The sequence below is a fragment of the Cucumis melo genome, chromosome 12 (genome assembly GCF_025177605.1).
Source record: "Cucumis melo cultivar AY chromosome 12, USDA_Cmelo_AY_1.0, whole genome shotgun sequence".
Lineage (NCBI taxonomy): Eukaryota > Viridiplantae > Streptophyta > Magnoliopsida > Cucurbitales > Cucurbitaceae > Cucumis > Cucumis melo.
In genome coordinates this window covers 26,967,187-26,981,132 of record NC_066868.1, presented here as the reverse complement: position 1 = coordinate 26,981,132, position 13,946 = coordinate 26,967,187, and the positions used below count along the sequence as shown (strand labels likewise).

The 13,946-nt window shown below is 31.3% G+C and overlaps 2 protein-coding genes and 1 non-coding gene across 3 annotated transcripts; all 3 read right to left on the bottom strand.

The window, feature by feature from the left end:
- Window positions 1-3,368, bottom strand: LOC103503738 (probable inactive receptor kinase RLK902). Its single transcript, XM_008468102.3, has 2 exons — window positions 1,548-3,368; window positions 1-978 (listed from the first exon to the last, which is right to left on the bottom strand). The coding sequence occupies exons 1-2, from the start codon at window positions 2,905-2,907 to the stop codon at window positions 350-352; spliced, it is 1,989 nt and encodes a 662-aa protein (XP_008466324.1). The 5' UTR covers window positions 2,908-3,368; the 3' UTR covers window positions 1-349.
- A 7,415-nt stretch (window positions 3,369-10,783) lies between these two features.
- LOC103503820 (uncharacterized) lies at window positions 10,784-12,812 on the bottom strand. Its single transcript, XM_008468220.3, has 8 exons — window positions 12,340-12,812; window positions 12,023-12,266; window positions 11,781-11,940; window positions 11,635-11,705; window positions 11,473-11,550; window positions 11,302-11,389; window positions 11,167-11,222; window positions 10,784-11,078 (listed from the first exon to the last, which is right to left on the bottom strand). Exons 1-8 carry the CDS (start codon window positions 12,403-12,405, stop codon window positions 11,002-11,004), a joined length of 840 nt encoding a protein of 279 aa, XP_008466442.2. The 5' UTR covers window positions 12,406-12,812; the 3' UTR covers window positions 10,784-11,001.
- A 46-nt stretch (window positions 12,813-12,858) lies between these two features.
- TRNAK-UUU (transfer RNA lysine (anticodon UUU)) lies at window positions 12,859-12,930 on the bottom strand. Its single transcript has one exon. It is a non-coding gene; the product is annotated as a tRNA-Lys (tRNA).
- Between the last annotated feature and the right edge of the window lie 1,016 nt (window positions 12,931-13,946).

Below are 13,946 nucleotides of genomic sequence, written 5' to 3'. Positions count from 1 at the left end.
TAGAAAAAAGAACATCTCAATTTGAACACAGATCAAAAGTTGCATCAGAAGCAAAAGCAAAAGCCAAAAGCCAAAAAGTAAAGGCAAAGGCAGTAATTAATTACATCACCCACCCAACCCAACAGCAACAAAATACAACAAGCTATGACAATTTATCATCCACCCCAAGTATTGACTAAACAGAGTGAAAAAAAAAATTAGTACAATAACAAGAGATTAGGGAATTCAAATTGATGGCAAATCCTTCTTTTTCTTTTTTTTTTCTTGGCTTCAAATGAAAGATATGATCGCAGGTAAATTGAGAGATTGCAACGAATCAAGATAAATGTTTCCCTATAAACCACCAAACTCACCTAGAAGATGCCTCGTCTGAATCTTGAGCAGCGTCGGGTTGTGGATTGACAGCTTCGTGAAGGCTGGATTGGCGAAGCTCTTCTATACGCTTTGTGACTTCCGACATTGTGGGACGCTTATCAGGATACTGAGCTGCGCAATCGACTGCAAGTTGCAATAGTTGAACCATCTCCTCCTCAACGTTTTGGTACCTAAGAAGCTCGAGGTCGAAAACTTCAGAAGTCCACTCCTCCCTAACTACTGACTGCACCCATCTAGGTAGATCAACTCCTTCCTCGTTTAAAAGGGAATGTGTAGGGGCCTTTCCTGTCAAAAGCTCCAAAAGCAATACGCCAAAGCTATAGACATCAGCCTTGTGGGATACTTTACGGGGATCGGTGACCTCCGGTGCACGGTAACCAGCAACTCTGGTGGGGGTGGAAGGTGGTCCAACAAGATGTGCTAAACCGAAATCGGAGACTCGAGCATCATAAGATTTTGTTAGAAGAATATTGGAAGATTTTATGTTTCCATGGGAAACATTAGGGCCTTGAGAATGGAGATATTCAATGCCACGCGCAGCTCCAAGGGCAATTCCGGACCTGATTTCCCAATTCAATGGAGTCCTACCAGCGCCTTTGTTTCCTGTAGTTAAAAGTAAGCAACAAAGAAAGAGTAAAGATAAAGCTTCTTCGAAAGATTGTAGTTCTCCAACTTATCTTCTTTACTTTACACAATTGATTTTTTTTTTTCTTTTTCTTTTACAGGTATAAATGTTGATCAATTAAGATTAAAATGTCATATTGTTTATCTGAGGAAGGGGTGGTAGAACTAGAAGGGAACAAAAGAATGAAAAGACTAAACTTGAGTCCTCGAATTTAACTACCGCCATTGATGTAAAAATGAACATAGGAATAGTGACACCTGATTTGACTACAATCCTAAATCAATCAGACCTTCAAAGTTTTTGGAAGATGCAATTAAACAAAGAGATGGCAATGGCAGGAAAAAGTAAAACAGAAGATAGAAAAAAGTGAGACATGTCAAAGAGCAAAAGAACAAGCAATGAGGAACAAGTAGTACAATAAAGCATGTAAAGGCAATGATAATCAAAATGTACAACAACCAGGCATCCGAGATCGAACTACAGAAAGTAAAGGCCATTATGTACAACCAATCAATCATAAACAGAACGCGCAATCGAAACATCTTACCATGTAAAAGAGCAGATAAACTTCCCATGGCCATGTAATCATAAACAAGAAGCTTCTCATCCCTACTGAAATAGTAAGCCCTGAGAGGGACCAAGTTTTCATGATCCATGGATCCAACAGCTTCAATCTTCTCTCTAAATTCCCTCTCTGTTATGGTAACATCCTTCAACCTCTTCACGGCCACAACAGAACCCACTTCCAAAACAGCTTTGTAAGCAGTCCCAAAGGTTCCCTTCCCCAACACTTCAGCTGAAGCCCTCAAAAGATCCTCCAAATCAAACACCCTTGCAGCATTACCAAAGAACACCAATTTTTTTGTCCCAGTACCATTGGCATTCACTTCCCCTTTTGCAGTCCCGGCCGTTACCGTCGCAGCAGAAGCTGCAGCAGCAGTGGCTGGCACGGTATAACCATTACTGTAACCCCCATTTTCAATCTCACCAGGTGGCTTACTGCCCTGAATTTCCACTTCAGGATGCTTCACTGTGGCTACATCGACTGAACTTGTTTTCTTAACACTCTTCTTTCGGCACAAAAGCATTAAGATTACAAGAATCAACACAAAACCAAGTACAGATCCAATTACAATCCCAGCAATGGCTCCCCCTGCCAGCTTTTTCTTGTGTCCAGAGCCGCCATTGTTGCCAACCTCCCCTGTCGGCACAACAAGATCACCAGAGCAAGCTTCAAGAGGACCCCCGCAGAGAGAATTCCCCAAAAAGGAACTCGAAGAAAACGACTGCAATCCCTTAGGAACCGACCCATTTAACTGATTGTTAGAAACGTTAAACTGATCCAGATGGATCTTCAAGTCCGGGATAGACCCAGAGAGATGATTTTTCTCAAGGAACAGAGTCTTGAGACGGGTCAAATTGTTGAACCCAGAAGAGATCTCCCCAGAAAAGTTATTGGAAGCCAAATTAAGACGAACAAGGTCAGGAAGCTGGAACAAGAAATCAGGAATAAGGCCTGAAAACTCATTACCTTGCAAATAGAGGTTCCGAAGATTAATGCAGGCAGAGAGATCTGACGGGAGCTGACCGGAAAGTGCATTGAGTCGAAGGCTAAGAGTACGCAGGTGCGTCAAGTTCCCAAAAATCCCAACCGGCAATGGACCGAAAAGCGCCGCTCCGGGGAGACGAAGAACAGTGACACGATTGTCCTCACATTGAATCCCAGGCCAAGAACAGGTGTTCTGATCAGTCACATTCCAGAGGATAAGAGTCCGGCCACCCACAGCAGAACGAAGGGCCAAAAGAGCTGTTCTATCAGAAGCAAGATCTGGTTTCACAGTGGAGAGTAAAATAGAGAATCCGAGAAGAAACAAAGAGAAGAAACGAATTCCCATCTGGGTTTGCATTATGAGATGATTATAGCAAAACCCAGTTGAGGTTATGCAAAATGGAGGAGTGTGATTAAGAAAAAATGGAAACCCAGTGAAGTTGGGAAGACATTGGTGGGAACTTAGGTTAAAGGGAATGAAAAGAAGGAGAAAAAGGTTAGAGTATGAGTTGGGGAAGCTGGAAAATGTGTGCTGGCTGTTGCTTTTTGAATTGGGTAAGAGCCTTATACGAATTTCACAGAGTTACACAGGCTGTGCTTTGGCTGTGGCTGAGAAGATGATCAGATTTCATTTCTTCAATATATATATTTTCCAAAATATATATAAATTCAAAGAAACAAAGAGAGAGAGAGAGAGAGAAAAAAAAAATAGGGTTAGAAGCATTCCATGCTTTTTTGTGTATCCAAAAGCCAGTGGTCACTCTCTTGCTTGTCAAATTCACAAACCTATCTTCATTTTTCCTTTTTCAAAAATTGTCTTTTTTACATTCTATCTATTCTTCTTTCCCTTTTCATTGTTTACTCTAACGTTGTTTTTCCATTTTTTTTCCTTGCACTAACTTTCAATTCAACTCAAACAAACCAAAGATCATATCAATTACTATCGAGTTAAGTTTGTTTTATCCAACATATCACAATGATAAAAGAATACATGGTTTGAATCTTCATATTCTTGTTATACTAAAATATCAAAAGTTTGAATTTTTTCAACTTATATTAAAGAGTTGTGTTTATCGCACTTAGATGTTAGAAGATCTATAAGTTTTCAAATCTTAAATATGTTATCACTATGACTTGACTTAGACATATTTACGATTAACATTTTATCGTTTTTATGATCTTGTAACTTACATTGGTATTTATTCAATTTTCATCAATTCAACGTGTAACTGTTTTAATTTAGATTTTAAAACATATAGGTTAATTTCTAAACTTCCACATACATATTGCCTTTGGCCTCATAACTTTTAAGTTTGTGTTCAATAGATCCTCAATTTTTATATATTAATGTCCATCACAAACTTTCAATCGTATGTTTAGTATATACTTAAAATTATTAATCTTATATCTAATAGCACGTTAACATATTCAATGTATTCTTTATATTCAAATATTTGCTAAACATAAATCGAAAATTTACAAACATATCATACGCATTAAGAAAATCAAAATTTTACAATAATGTATATAGCAAATACTTTGTAAATGTGTCGCATAGGTTGACTAATATATAAATATATTATACATCTGTATATAATAATAAAAATAAAATAAAAAAAAAGGTAATTCTATTTAAGTATAATATTTATATTTTTAGCAAATACTTTCATTTTTTTTTTTTAGTTATGATATTTACTATTACACATGTAGATATTTTTACACTTGAGAATATAATCATAATTTGGTGAGTTAATCTATGTAACATTTGGTTCTAAAGTAGGGGTCAAGAAATGATATTGCTGACTAATTTTGCATTGATATATTAATATTATTGTTTACAAAAAAAAAAAGTTAATTAGAGTTATGGGATAATTATGATTCTTCTTATTATTATTATGATCAAATTAATTAAAATTTGATTAATTGGGGAATGTGAATGTCCAGCCTGTTTTCTTTTCACATTAATGATTTGTTTTTAGTTTATTGTGCAATTTGCAATATGGTTACCAACTTTAGGGTATTTAGTAGATTAATTACTATAAACCTTTAGAATAATTCATCATTATATCAAAATTACTTAGCAATGTCTTGATATAGATGCATTTAATTTCTTCTTCTTCTTTTTTTTTTCTTTCTATTTCTCCATTCCCAAGAGGATATATTGCACAAAATGGTATCCAATGGATATTAATGAGAAAGGTTACTCCTTTTGTACTTTGAAAAAAATATTAGGTTACCTTTGCATGTAAGATAGAAAATTAACTTTGTAGAATAGTTAGGTTTTTTAAGTTTAGTTTTTATTTGATTCTATGTTTATTTTTTTTATCGTTCGTTTGATTAGTTGGGTTTTGAAAATTAAAATTAATAGTTTCTAGAAATTTATTTTTTTGTTTTGAAATTTGGATGAGAGTATAACTATTGTATTATAAGAAATGAGAATGAAATAGACTTAGTCTCTTTAAGTTGAAAAACTAAAAACGAAATTGTTAACAAACGTAACGTTATATTTAAGTTTTAGGTTTAGTTTATTTGTTTAAAAAAATTACAATTTTACTTAAATGGAGTTTTGTTTTAATTTTAGATTTTCATTAAATACTCTTATTAACATTAAATATATATTGATTAATTTAAATTAAGGATATTTTAAAATATAGTAAAATAAAATAAAAAGTTTACTAACTATAGCAAAATTTTGGATTTTGTCGATGATAGAAACTGATAAACGTTTATCTAATAGAAACATATATCAATGTCTATCGATGTGTATTATTGATATAATTTAAAATCTTGTTATATTTTGTAAACATTTTGTCAAAATTTTCATTCTTTTTTTAAATAACAAAGAAATTAAATTAAACAGAAAGTTACCTTTTAGTAAAAAAAAAAAAAACGCATACTCTCTTCGATAACCATTTTGTTTTTCATTATTTGTCTTTCTAAAATTAAGCTTATTTCCTCTCGAATTCTTATCATGATTTGCTTATTTCTTAAACACGATAGAACTCTTAATCGAATTTTGAAAACAAATACAAGTTTTGAAAAAATAGAACGATTAAGTAGGAGATATTTTGATCGTATTGAAATGCAATAATTTGGGAAAGAAAGGGACTAAACCTAAGTAGTATTTTTTAGAAAAAAAATAAAAAATGATGAACATATAGTATTTATTTGTGATGATGCTTTCAATTCAATTATACATCCAACAAAGTTTTCTTTTTAATTTTTTTTGTCCATATTGGAAACTGCAAAGGGCCACATAAATACACTCTTACAAATGCCCAAATTTATATGACAATATGTCTATCTATAAATGCTTTAGTTATTATTATTATTGTTGTTGTTGTTGTTGGTTTGGGCACCACAAGACTTTTTTAAAAGTTTTTGTTTCTTAACCAAATTATTACTAATGAAAATTAGAAATAAATTTTTCTAAAACTCAAATGTGTGTTTGGTTTTTCCTTTTTGGGATTAATTGATTGTTTCTTGGATTCCAAAGTTCTCATTGCTTCTAAAGTTTCTCATTCTCATAATTAATTACCTTTTGACCTATTCTTTTCCTATATCAAAAGTATTTTTTTTTTATTTTTCATTTTAAAAACAAGTTACTTTTTTAAATAGTTTTAATATTTTACTGCTATAAATTTAAACATGGAATATTATTTTAACCTCAATATGGCGTAGCGTATCGAAATAAAATAAATTTGAAACTTTAAAACTCGATGATTTTATATGATAAAACATGAGAGAGTTGTTGAGTTTAATAAATGAAATGAAGTTGATGCTTTTGGACTTTGGTTTTATTATAAGATTTTACATTGTCTTCTTCCCTAAGCCTCCATGTATGGTTACACTAAGTTCTAACAATCTTCCTTCTATGTTTTTTTCTTTTTTTCTTTTTAATTATTTGTTTTTAAAACTTAAATGTTTAAATCTCGTAACTTTTTTATATTCTTCTCTTTGAACTTTTAAAACCGTTTGTTTTATTCACTAAAATTTTAAGAATTTCTTTAGTCGTTGTGGCTAGGTTTTCGTTAACTTTTTAACAAAACTGTGAGGTGACTTCCAATATTTGAATAATTAGACTATTAGATTCATTATATTAATTTAATTGATAAATAACTAATAAATTAAATACTCTCAATTTATTTCATAAATTTGTTATGCCAACGCAAAAACATACAATCTCCACAACTCAACTCCCTCGTGTTTCCCTTCTTGACTCTCGCACCTTTTACTTCAAAAAAAAATAGAATTTTGAAGCAAATATAAGAGCGTCCCATATAATAAAAAGAAGGTAAAATAAAACTCACATATTAGTGTTAACATTCACGACAACAATTAACTTAAAAACAACACCCATATAGAAAATAAACATTACGAACTTTCAGATAAACCCTAATAACAAAAACCCTAAAGTAAACTCTTTTTTAAAAATTTCAGGGTCTAAAACAAAGTATTCTAAAACATATAGAGATAAAATTATAAATAAATACGAGATTTACGAACAAAAGAAGATTTAAACATCGATTAAATAAAATAAAAAATGGGCACATATTAGGAAAGAGTTTAAATTATTGATCAACCTAAAGTTTGCTTCAAATAAATGATATATGTCACCGACACTTTATAGATTTAAAAGAAAAAGAAAAAGGGAATTGCATTTGTTGATGTGAACAAATCTAAACACATGTTTTAATTTTAATGTAAGATTCATTAATATCTATGGATGAAAGCATATTTTAGTTGAACAAATGGAATAAGATATAACATTCTCATATTTCTACTTTAAACTTACTTAATGCTCTCAATTTTTATACTATTTTGTTTGTGATTTTCTTTTTCCTAATTTAACTCCCAACTTACTTCTTCTAAATATTTAGATTTATTCACTTAAAAGAACAAAAAAAAAAAAAAAAATCAACACATTTGATATAAACAAAAAAAAAAGAAATTAATCCTTCAATTTAAAACTTGAATATATGAAAATCAAAATTTTCAAAATCAAGAATATAATTGAAACCACTCTTATAGGTGTTTTCAAAAATATAATAAAGTTGCAAAATATTTACACTTTAGAACAATTCTAAAAACAAAAAAAGTCATGCACAATGTACACGATCGTTTAGATTGACAAACGATTTTTTGTAAGATTCTTTTAGTACAGGATCATTTAAATTTGTCTACACCAAATGATTGTTTAGATTTGTACCCAAATTTAAATTACATTCTTTTATATTCAATACATGATCTTAAACAACAAAAGAAAACATAAACACGATGAAACAAAGAAAGAAGAACGAACCTAAAATATTTAAAAAACAACTACTTTATGAGTTTTGTTAACCATAAATATTTTCGTTTTGATATATATATATATATATATATATAAACCTAAAAAAATAATAATAATAATTGAAAGAGTATCTCCGGGCGGTCCGCTGGAGGATCCGATCCGATTCGATCCGATCGCATCATATAATCGCCGAAACACACCCGACAAATTCGGCGGTCTATTAAAAAAAACAAATAATATATATTATAATAATATTTTCAATGAATGATAACGTTGTTAGGTGGGACCCACACAGGTTCAAATTTCAAAATCGTTTTTGTTTCTTTTTTGTTTTTCCGTTTCCATTGGTGTTTTTTAATACATTCCGTCCGTTTATTTCCGTTTTGTGGTAACTCATTGTTACTTACACCCCACCAAAACTTTACGGTAAACAAATTTGAGTTAAAAATAATGGAACGAGAAACTCTAAAGTTTAGTTTGATTAATTGTACTACGTAAGGATTTAATTTTGAATCTTTTTTTTTTTTTGTTGTAATTTTAAAAGTTAATGGTATAAATACTAATTAGTTAAGTTATGATTTAGTTGGCTTAGTCACTAGAGTTTAAGAACATAATCCGTTCGAACTAGTTCACGTTATATATGTATGATTTTTTTTTTAATCAAACTATCGATATTTATTTATCTACAGTGAAAATAACAAAATCTAAAAGAAAACATATCGGTATTACTATTAGTAACTAATTTACCGTGTGTTTCGAATACATTTTCAAGTGTTTAGTCGTTTTAGAAATATTAGAGTATTTAACAAACACTCCAAATAGAAATGTGATTTTTGAAAAACATTTTTTTTTCGTAAATCAATCCAAATGAATACTTATTAATCATCGTTTCCGACTTTTGTTAGAAAGTGAATTATGAGATCCTAAACTCCGACCTAACCTTAAACAGTGATGTCTAAATATTGGTGGCAAAATGAATCATGTCATTTTCTTAATGACAATTATTGAATATAATCTAAAACTATCTAATATAAAACGAGATTAGGAATAGAATAACTCACAAAAAGTGAAAGGAATCATCATTAGAGTTGCCCTTTTGAAATATTATTTAAGATGAATAATATTTAGTGGTTGAAGTTTCACCAAGAGGAAGATTCCTTTCATGTATTGGTTTAGGAATTATGAGACCATTTAAATAGTTTAATTATAAACTAAAAATATTATATGCAAATAAAAACACACAAATATCAGCTGGCTTCAATCATGACAACATTAGAATTGTTCTTTGAAGGAGTAATAATACTCCACCAGACCTTATTTTTGACTTGGATTGCATTCATATATTGTTTGTTTTCATTTAGATTATAAAAATGGGTTTGATATATTTGGTGGGATAAATGTTAGTAATTATTAGACCATAACATAAGATTTGTGCAAACTTGTATTACTTGTTTTTCTTGTCACTCCATATTATATAAATGACAAAGATTTAGGCAACACGAAAAGAAAAAAAGACGTATGAATATTACCAACTTTAAGAAGATAATCAAATATTAATTTGGATGGATACAGATTTAAAGGGGAAATTTTTATGAATATAACATAAAATATTTATGGTTACTATAACAAAATAAAAATAAAAAAGTGCATAAAATTGTTCATTTTTTTAAATATTTTTGTTTGGTCTTCCCTCTTTCTCCTCCTCTTCTTCTACGATTTTTTAGTATTTCTTTCTTTCAATCTTTCTAAACTGTTATTTTGTTTAAGATCGTGCATCAAATATATATATATATATTTTAATTTCAAACTGTTATTTGTTTGTTTAAGATCGTGTATTAAATATAAATATAAAAAATCTAGAAAAAAAAACTTCGCCAAATCACTCATTTAAAGAATTATTTAAATTTAGGTAACCAAACATAACTGAAAATTTTGAAAAAAAAAAGTTTAGATTTGACCAAATAAGATACAATAGATAACCAAATCAGGACATTTTTAGTATTTTTCTATTGTACAATGTGTTTTTTTATTTTTCGAAATTGTTCTAGTAAATATTTTGCATTCTCTTTTTCTAAAAGACCCCAATTAAAAAACTCATTAAAAATTTAATAATTCACTTTTTTTTTTCCAAATTAAGTTTGAAATATTTCTATTAATATTTCTAATATTTCATACTATGTATAAATACCATTATTCATAACTTTTATGAATATTTATAAAAGATATCAATAAACTTTTGATATTGGTGTTAAATTTTTCAATTTATGGATTACTGTATGGTAAACATAAAACGTAATCAAATTATGTTTTGTCAATTAGAATGCAACTATTGTTTATAGGTTTGGTGGAACTGCATATGAGTTTTAAGTTAAACATTTAGTCATTCTTATGGAGTGAGGTAAACATGGTCCAAGATGTAAAGGCTATAATTTATGAACAAACAAATAAAAATGTGCATTGGGAAATTAAGAGAAATGAAGAGTATTTTAAGTAAGACAGTTGCACATTAGCCAATGACTTATTAAAAGACGACAAGTAATTTTTTAAAGCAAAAATTATTTTGTTTGATTTTTAATGCATTCTTATCTGTTTTCCCAATTGTCCAAACTCATCACTCACACTCAACCCCTTTCTTGAAGTTTGATTGAATTGTTTTTCAATGCAAGGGTTTAAACTAAGTCTAAATTGAAATTAAGCTCAAACTACCAAATGATTGGAATATTCTCTCTAACAAAGAAGAGAGCATTGTGAATCGCCATCATCATTGGACCAATCGACTTGAAAAGGTGTAGAAGACAAACATGCTTAAAATGCAAACCCATCCTTCAAATACTCAATAGTCAAGAATTGCCCTATGGCCCAACTCTTGGGCTTAACCATATTAGAATTGGACCGAAGTAAGTATAAGTTCATGTTTTGAGAGTTTGAGATGGCCATTGAATTAGCCCATTGATTACTAATCCATTATTAACTAAAACTTGTGATGACTAAATCCAAATATTCTCAAACAGATAGTTTGAAACTGAATTTGGGGAAATCTAATTACTTTACGTATTGATGATTGTGAAAAACATATGATACAGACTAGAAGCAAAAAATTACTACTTCACATCACTAGAAACTCTAGTCGATCATAAGTAAAAAAGAGAGAACGAAGGCTTATCTGCTGCGTAAATCTGCTCGCTTAAGCTCATCCATTAACAAATGTGCAACAGATTCGTACCCCATTTTCCGAGCTGCAAAATTCAACTTCACAAAATTGATTACCCAAAATCAAACAAGAACCCATCAAATTCACATACTAAAACAGAAAATTTCGATCACCTCTGTAAATGGCAAGCCCAGTTGGAGCCATCTTGCGTTTCTTCAAGCACAATGAACTGCAAAAACAGCCCCTCAATCAGAACACACAACAAATATCCAATACCCTGTTTCTAAAGACTTCAAAATCGAACAAACCTGTTGCAAATCCAATATGAGTTGATTCCTTTCTCCTCCACACAATGAGGGCACATCCATTTCTTGTTCTTAATCACTTCTTCCATTTCTAATCGGTAAATAACACAACCCCATTTCTTCATTAACTCTATATCTCAAAGATTTTGATCAGCATTGTAAAGAGGTGTTTACCTTCACCATATCTGACCTTCAGACAAGCTCGACAAAAGACACCATTGGAGGAATGACAAACAGAGCAATCGGTTTTTCCTATAGACAAACACAATCAGTACATTTCGTCTACTACTTAGTACTTGTGTTATAACAGAGATAGATTTCGTTTAAATCACTGACCGATACATGGTTCATCCATATCAAAATCGCCACATCTCCTGCAATCTTCTTCCCCACATAGCTTCTTCTGCCTACACAGTAACTAAATTTCAAACACCATCCATCAGAACTGGAATAATATAAGATTGAATTTGAATGTACTGTACCTGCAGAAATGGCAACAGATTCCAAAAACAGGATCATAAACGCTCCCTCGTCCCTTACTATTACACCTCCGTGCCGAAGCATCCGGCGAAAGCCAAAGTTCCGAATTACTGATCTTCACTAAAGGAGCATTCGCAGGCCTATTCACATTCTCTTCCTCCACTGCAAAATCAAATATCGGTAAAACTCATTCATTTCCTATTCGAGTACATTACAGTTTTCAATTATTTCGCAATCGATCTACCTTCATTACAATCTAGAACTAATTTCCTCTTCAATCTGTCGGACCTCCGGGGGGAAATCTGGCAACGAACTGGAGTGGAGACCGGTGAAATCTGCTTCAATCGATCGGAACGACGAAGAGGAAGAGAGATTCGGGAGAGCTTGTAGTGACATTTTCTCGCGTGGATCTTTGCCGACTTGGCAGATGAAATAATGGAACGAAGTTCGGTTACAGCCTTCTTCAACCCTAACGACGCTAATCGCTCCTGATTCAAGAAATTTCCATCAAATCAAAACACAAAGAGAATGGAAAAGAAGGATAAGGATCGAAAGAGAGACCTTATTCTCTAAAATGCGAGCGTTTCTGAGATCTTCATAGTCGCATTTAGCTCTAAGTCTTCCCATGGCGTTTGTGGTCTCTTCTTTACTGTAACTCAGTGTAACCGAACTCTCTAGTGAGCAATTTGGGAAGATGATGAGATACGATAAAATGACATGTTCCTCACTCAGAGATTGTCACCGTTTGCACGTGGGAGGACGTGCGGTCTCGCGATTGGGATCCCCCACTAACGTCGTTACTGCGGTCATTTCAATTTGTGTAACGGAACTGTTAAGTTTAACACACTTGGGGCTCCAACGGTCATATTTTGTATGTGCAAATCTCGGTATTTTTGAATTTTGAGAGGGAATAAACATTGAGGAATTTCAATTTGGTAATAAGAATTTATTCCTTTTCTTCTCTTCCTTTTTGAAAGTTACAACAAAAAGCTTTTTGCTTTTCTTCTTTTTCTCTTTTATTTATATATATAAAAAAAAAAAAAAGAAATACAATGTTATGTGAAACTTAAAAAAACACCTCGCCGTCTGTGGGGATCGAACCCACGACCACGTGGTTAAAAGCCACGCGCTCTACCACTGAGCTAAGACGGCCAGGTGCTGTGTTAATGATACGAAAACATTCAAAATCTGTTCTATGGAATTAGATATTAAAATTTTCAAATATGTTAATTTATGATGTGAAATTAAAACATAAGATTGGAAAAATGTTGAAAGTTTATAGAAAAAAACATTATTTTTTTGTGTTGTTGAACTAATTGAAGGGACCTTTTTCACTAGGGCACAATGTACCATAAAAAAGTGAAGTTAAAAAAGGGGTCGATAGTTCAACCGTGCTTATATCTAATTTTTCTATTGGTATAATGGTAGAGAGCAAGTCTTTAACCGTCTCCATTCTTTTTCACCTTTCGGACTCAACGTGTAATTTATATTATATTTTTTTAGAAGTAATAACAATATGATATTAGCTTACGTAGTATAGTTGTAAGAACATCAATGTTTCGTGATGAACTGCACGATAATTTGTTTTTGCAACTTTTTTAAATAGTAACCCCTCATTTGAACCATTTTCTTCACTCTCTTCTAGTAAAGTTGCCTTTAGTCATTAACTTAAATTTTTGGGTCAACATCGATTATCTAATATGGTATTAAGTAGGTCGGTTTCATTGTTGTTTTGTTATATCTTCCATGTTGAATATCATTTTCCACCTATTTGGTCTTTTACGTGTTTCAAATCTACAAGTGAGAATAAATTTGTTTTATCCCATATATATAGACCAGGGTAAACAATTGAGTGTAAGTCATTCTACATCAATGGACTTTGTATTAAAAATTATAGTTTAGTTTTGACTTGTTTGTTTGCACAACTTTTTACTTTGTTTTTAAGAAAATGGCTAGGTAACAATTACAAAGACAAAGAGGTAACTTTTGTTTCAACCAAAAGACAAACTCAATTAGAAAGTTCAACTCCACCAATAACGAAGATTGACCCTATTTGTTGTCCAACGAACTATACTACCATCTACCATAATATATATTAAAGATCGTGAAATGTAATGAAATTGAATCTCTCTAACGTGTTGCTTGAACAACATGTCATCAAACCTTCA

What these genes read in the sequence shown, in the direction of transcription:
- LOC103503738 (XM_008468102.3), bottom strand. Translation starts at nt 2,907, where the DNA reads ATGCAAACCCAGATGGGAATTCGTTTCTTCTCTTTGTTTCTTCTCGGA. An exon ending in TTTATCTGCTCTTTTACATG is followed by an intron (nt 979 to 1,547) that starts GTAAGATGTTTC and finishes TTTTAACTACAG; the next exon opens with GAAACAAAGGCGCTGGTAGG.
- LOC103503820 (XM_008468220.3), bottom strand. Translation starts at nt 12,405, where the DNA reads ATGGGAAGACTTAGAGCTAAATGCGACTATGAAGATCTCAGAAACGCT. An exon ending in TATGGATGAACCATGTATCG is followed by an intron (nt 11,551 to 11,634) that starts GTCAGTGATTTA and finishes GTTTGTCTATAG; the next exon opens with GAAAAACCGATTGCTCTGTT. An exon ending in TGGGCTTGCCATTTACAGAG is followed by an intron (nt 11,079 to 11,166) that starts GTGATCGAAATT and finishes TGAATTTTGCAG; the next exon opens with CTCGGAAAATGGGGTACGAA.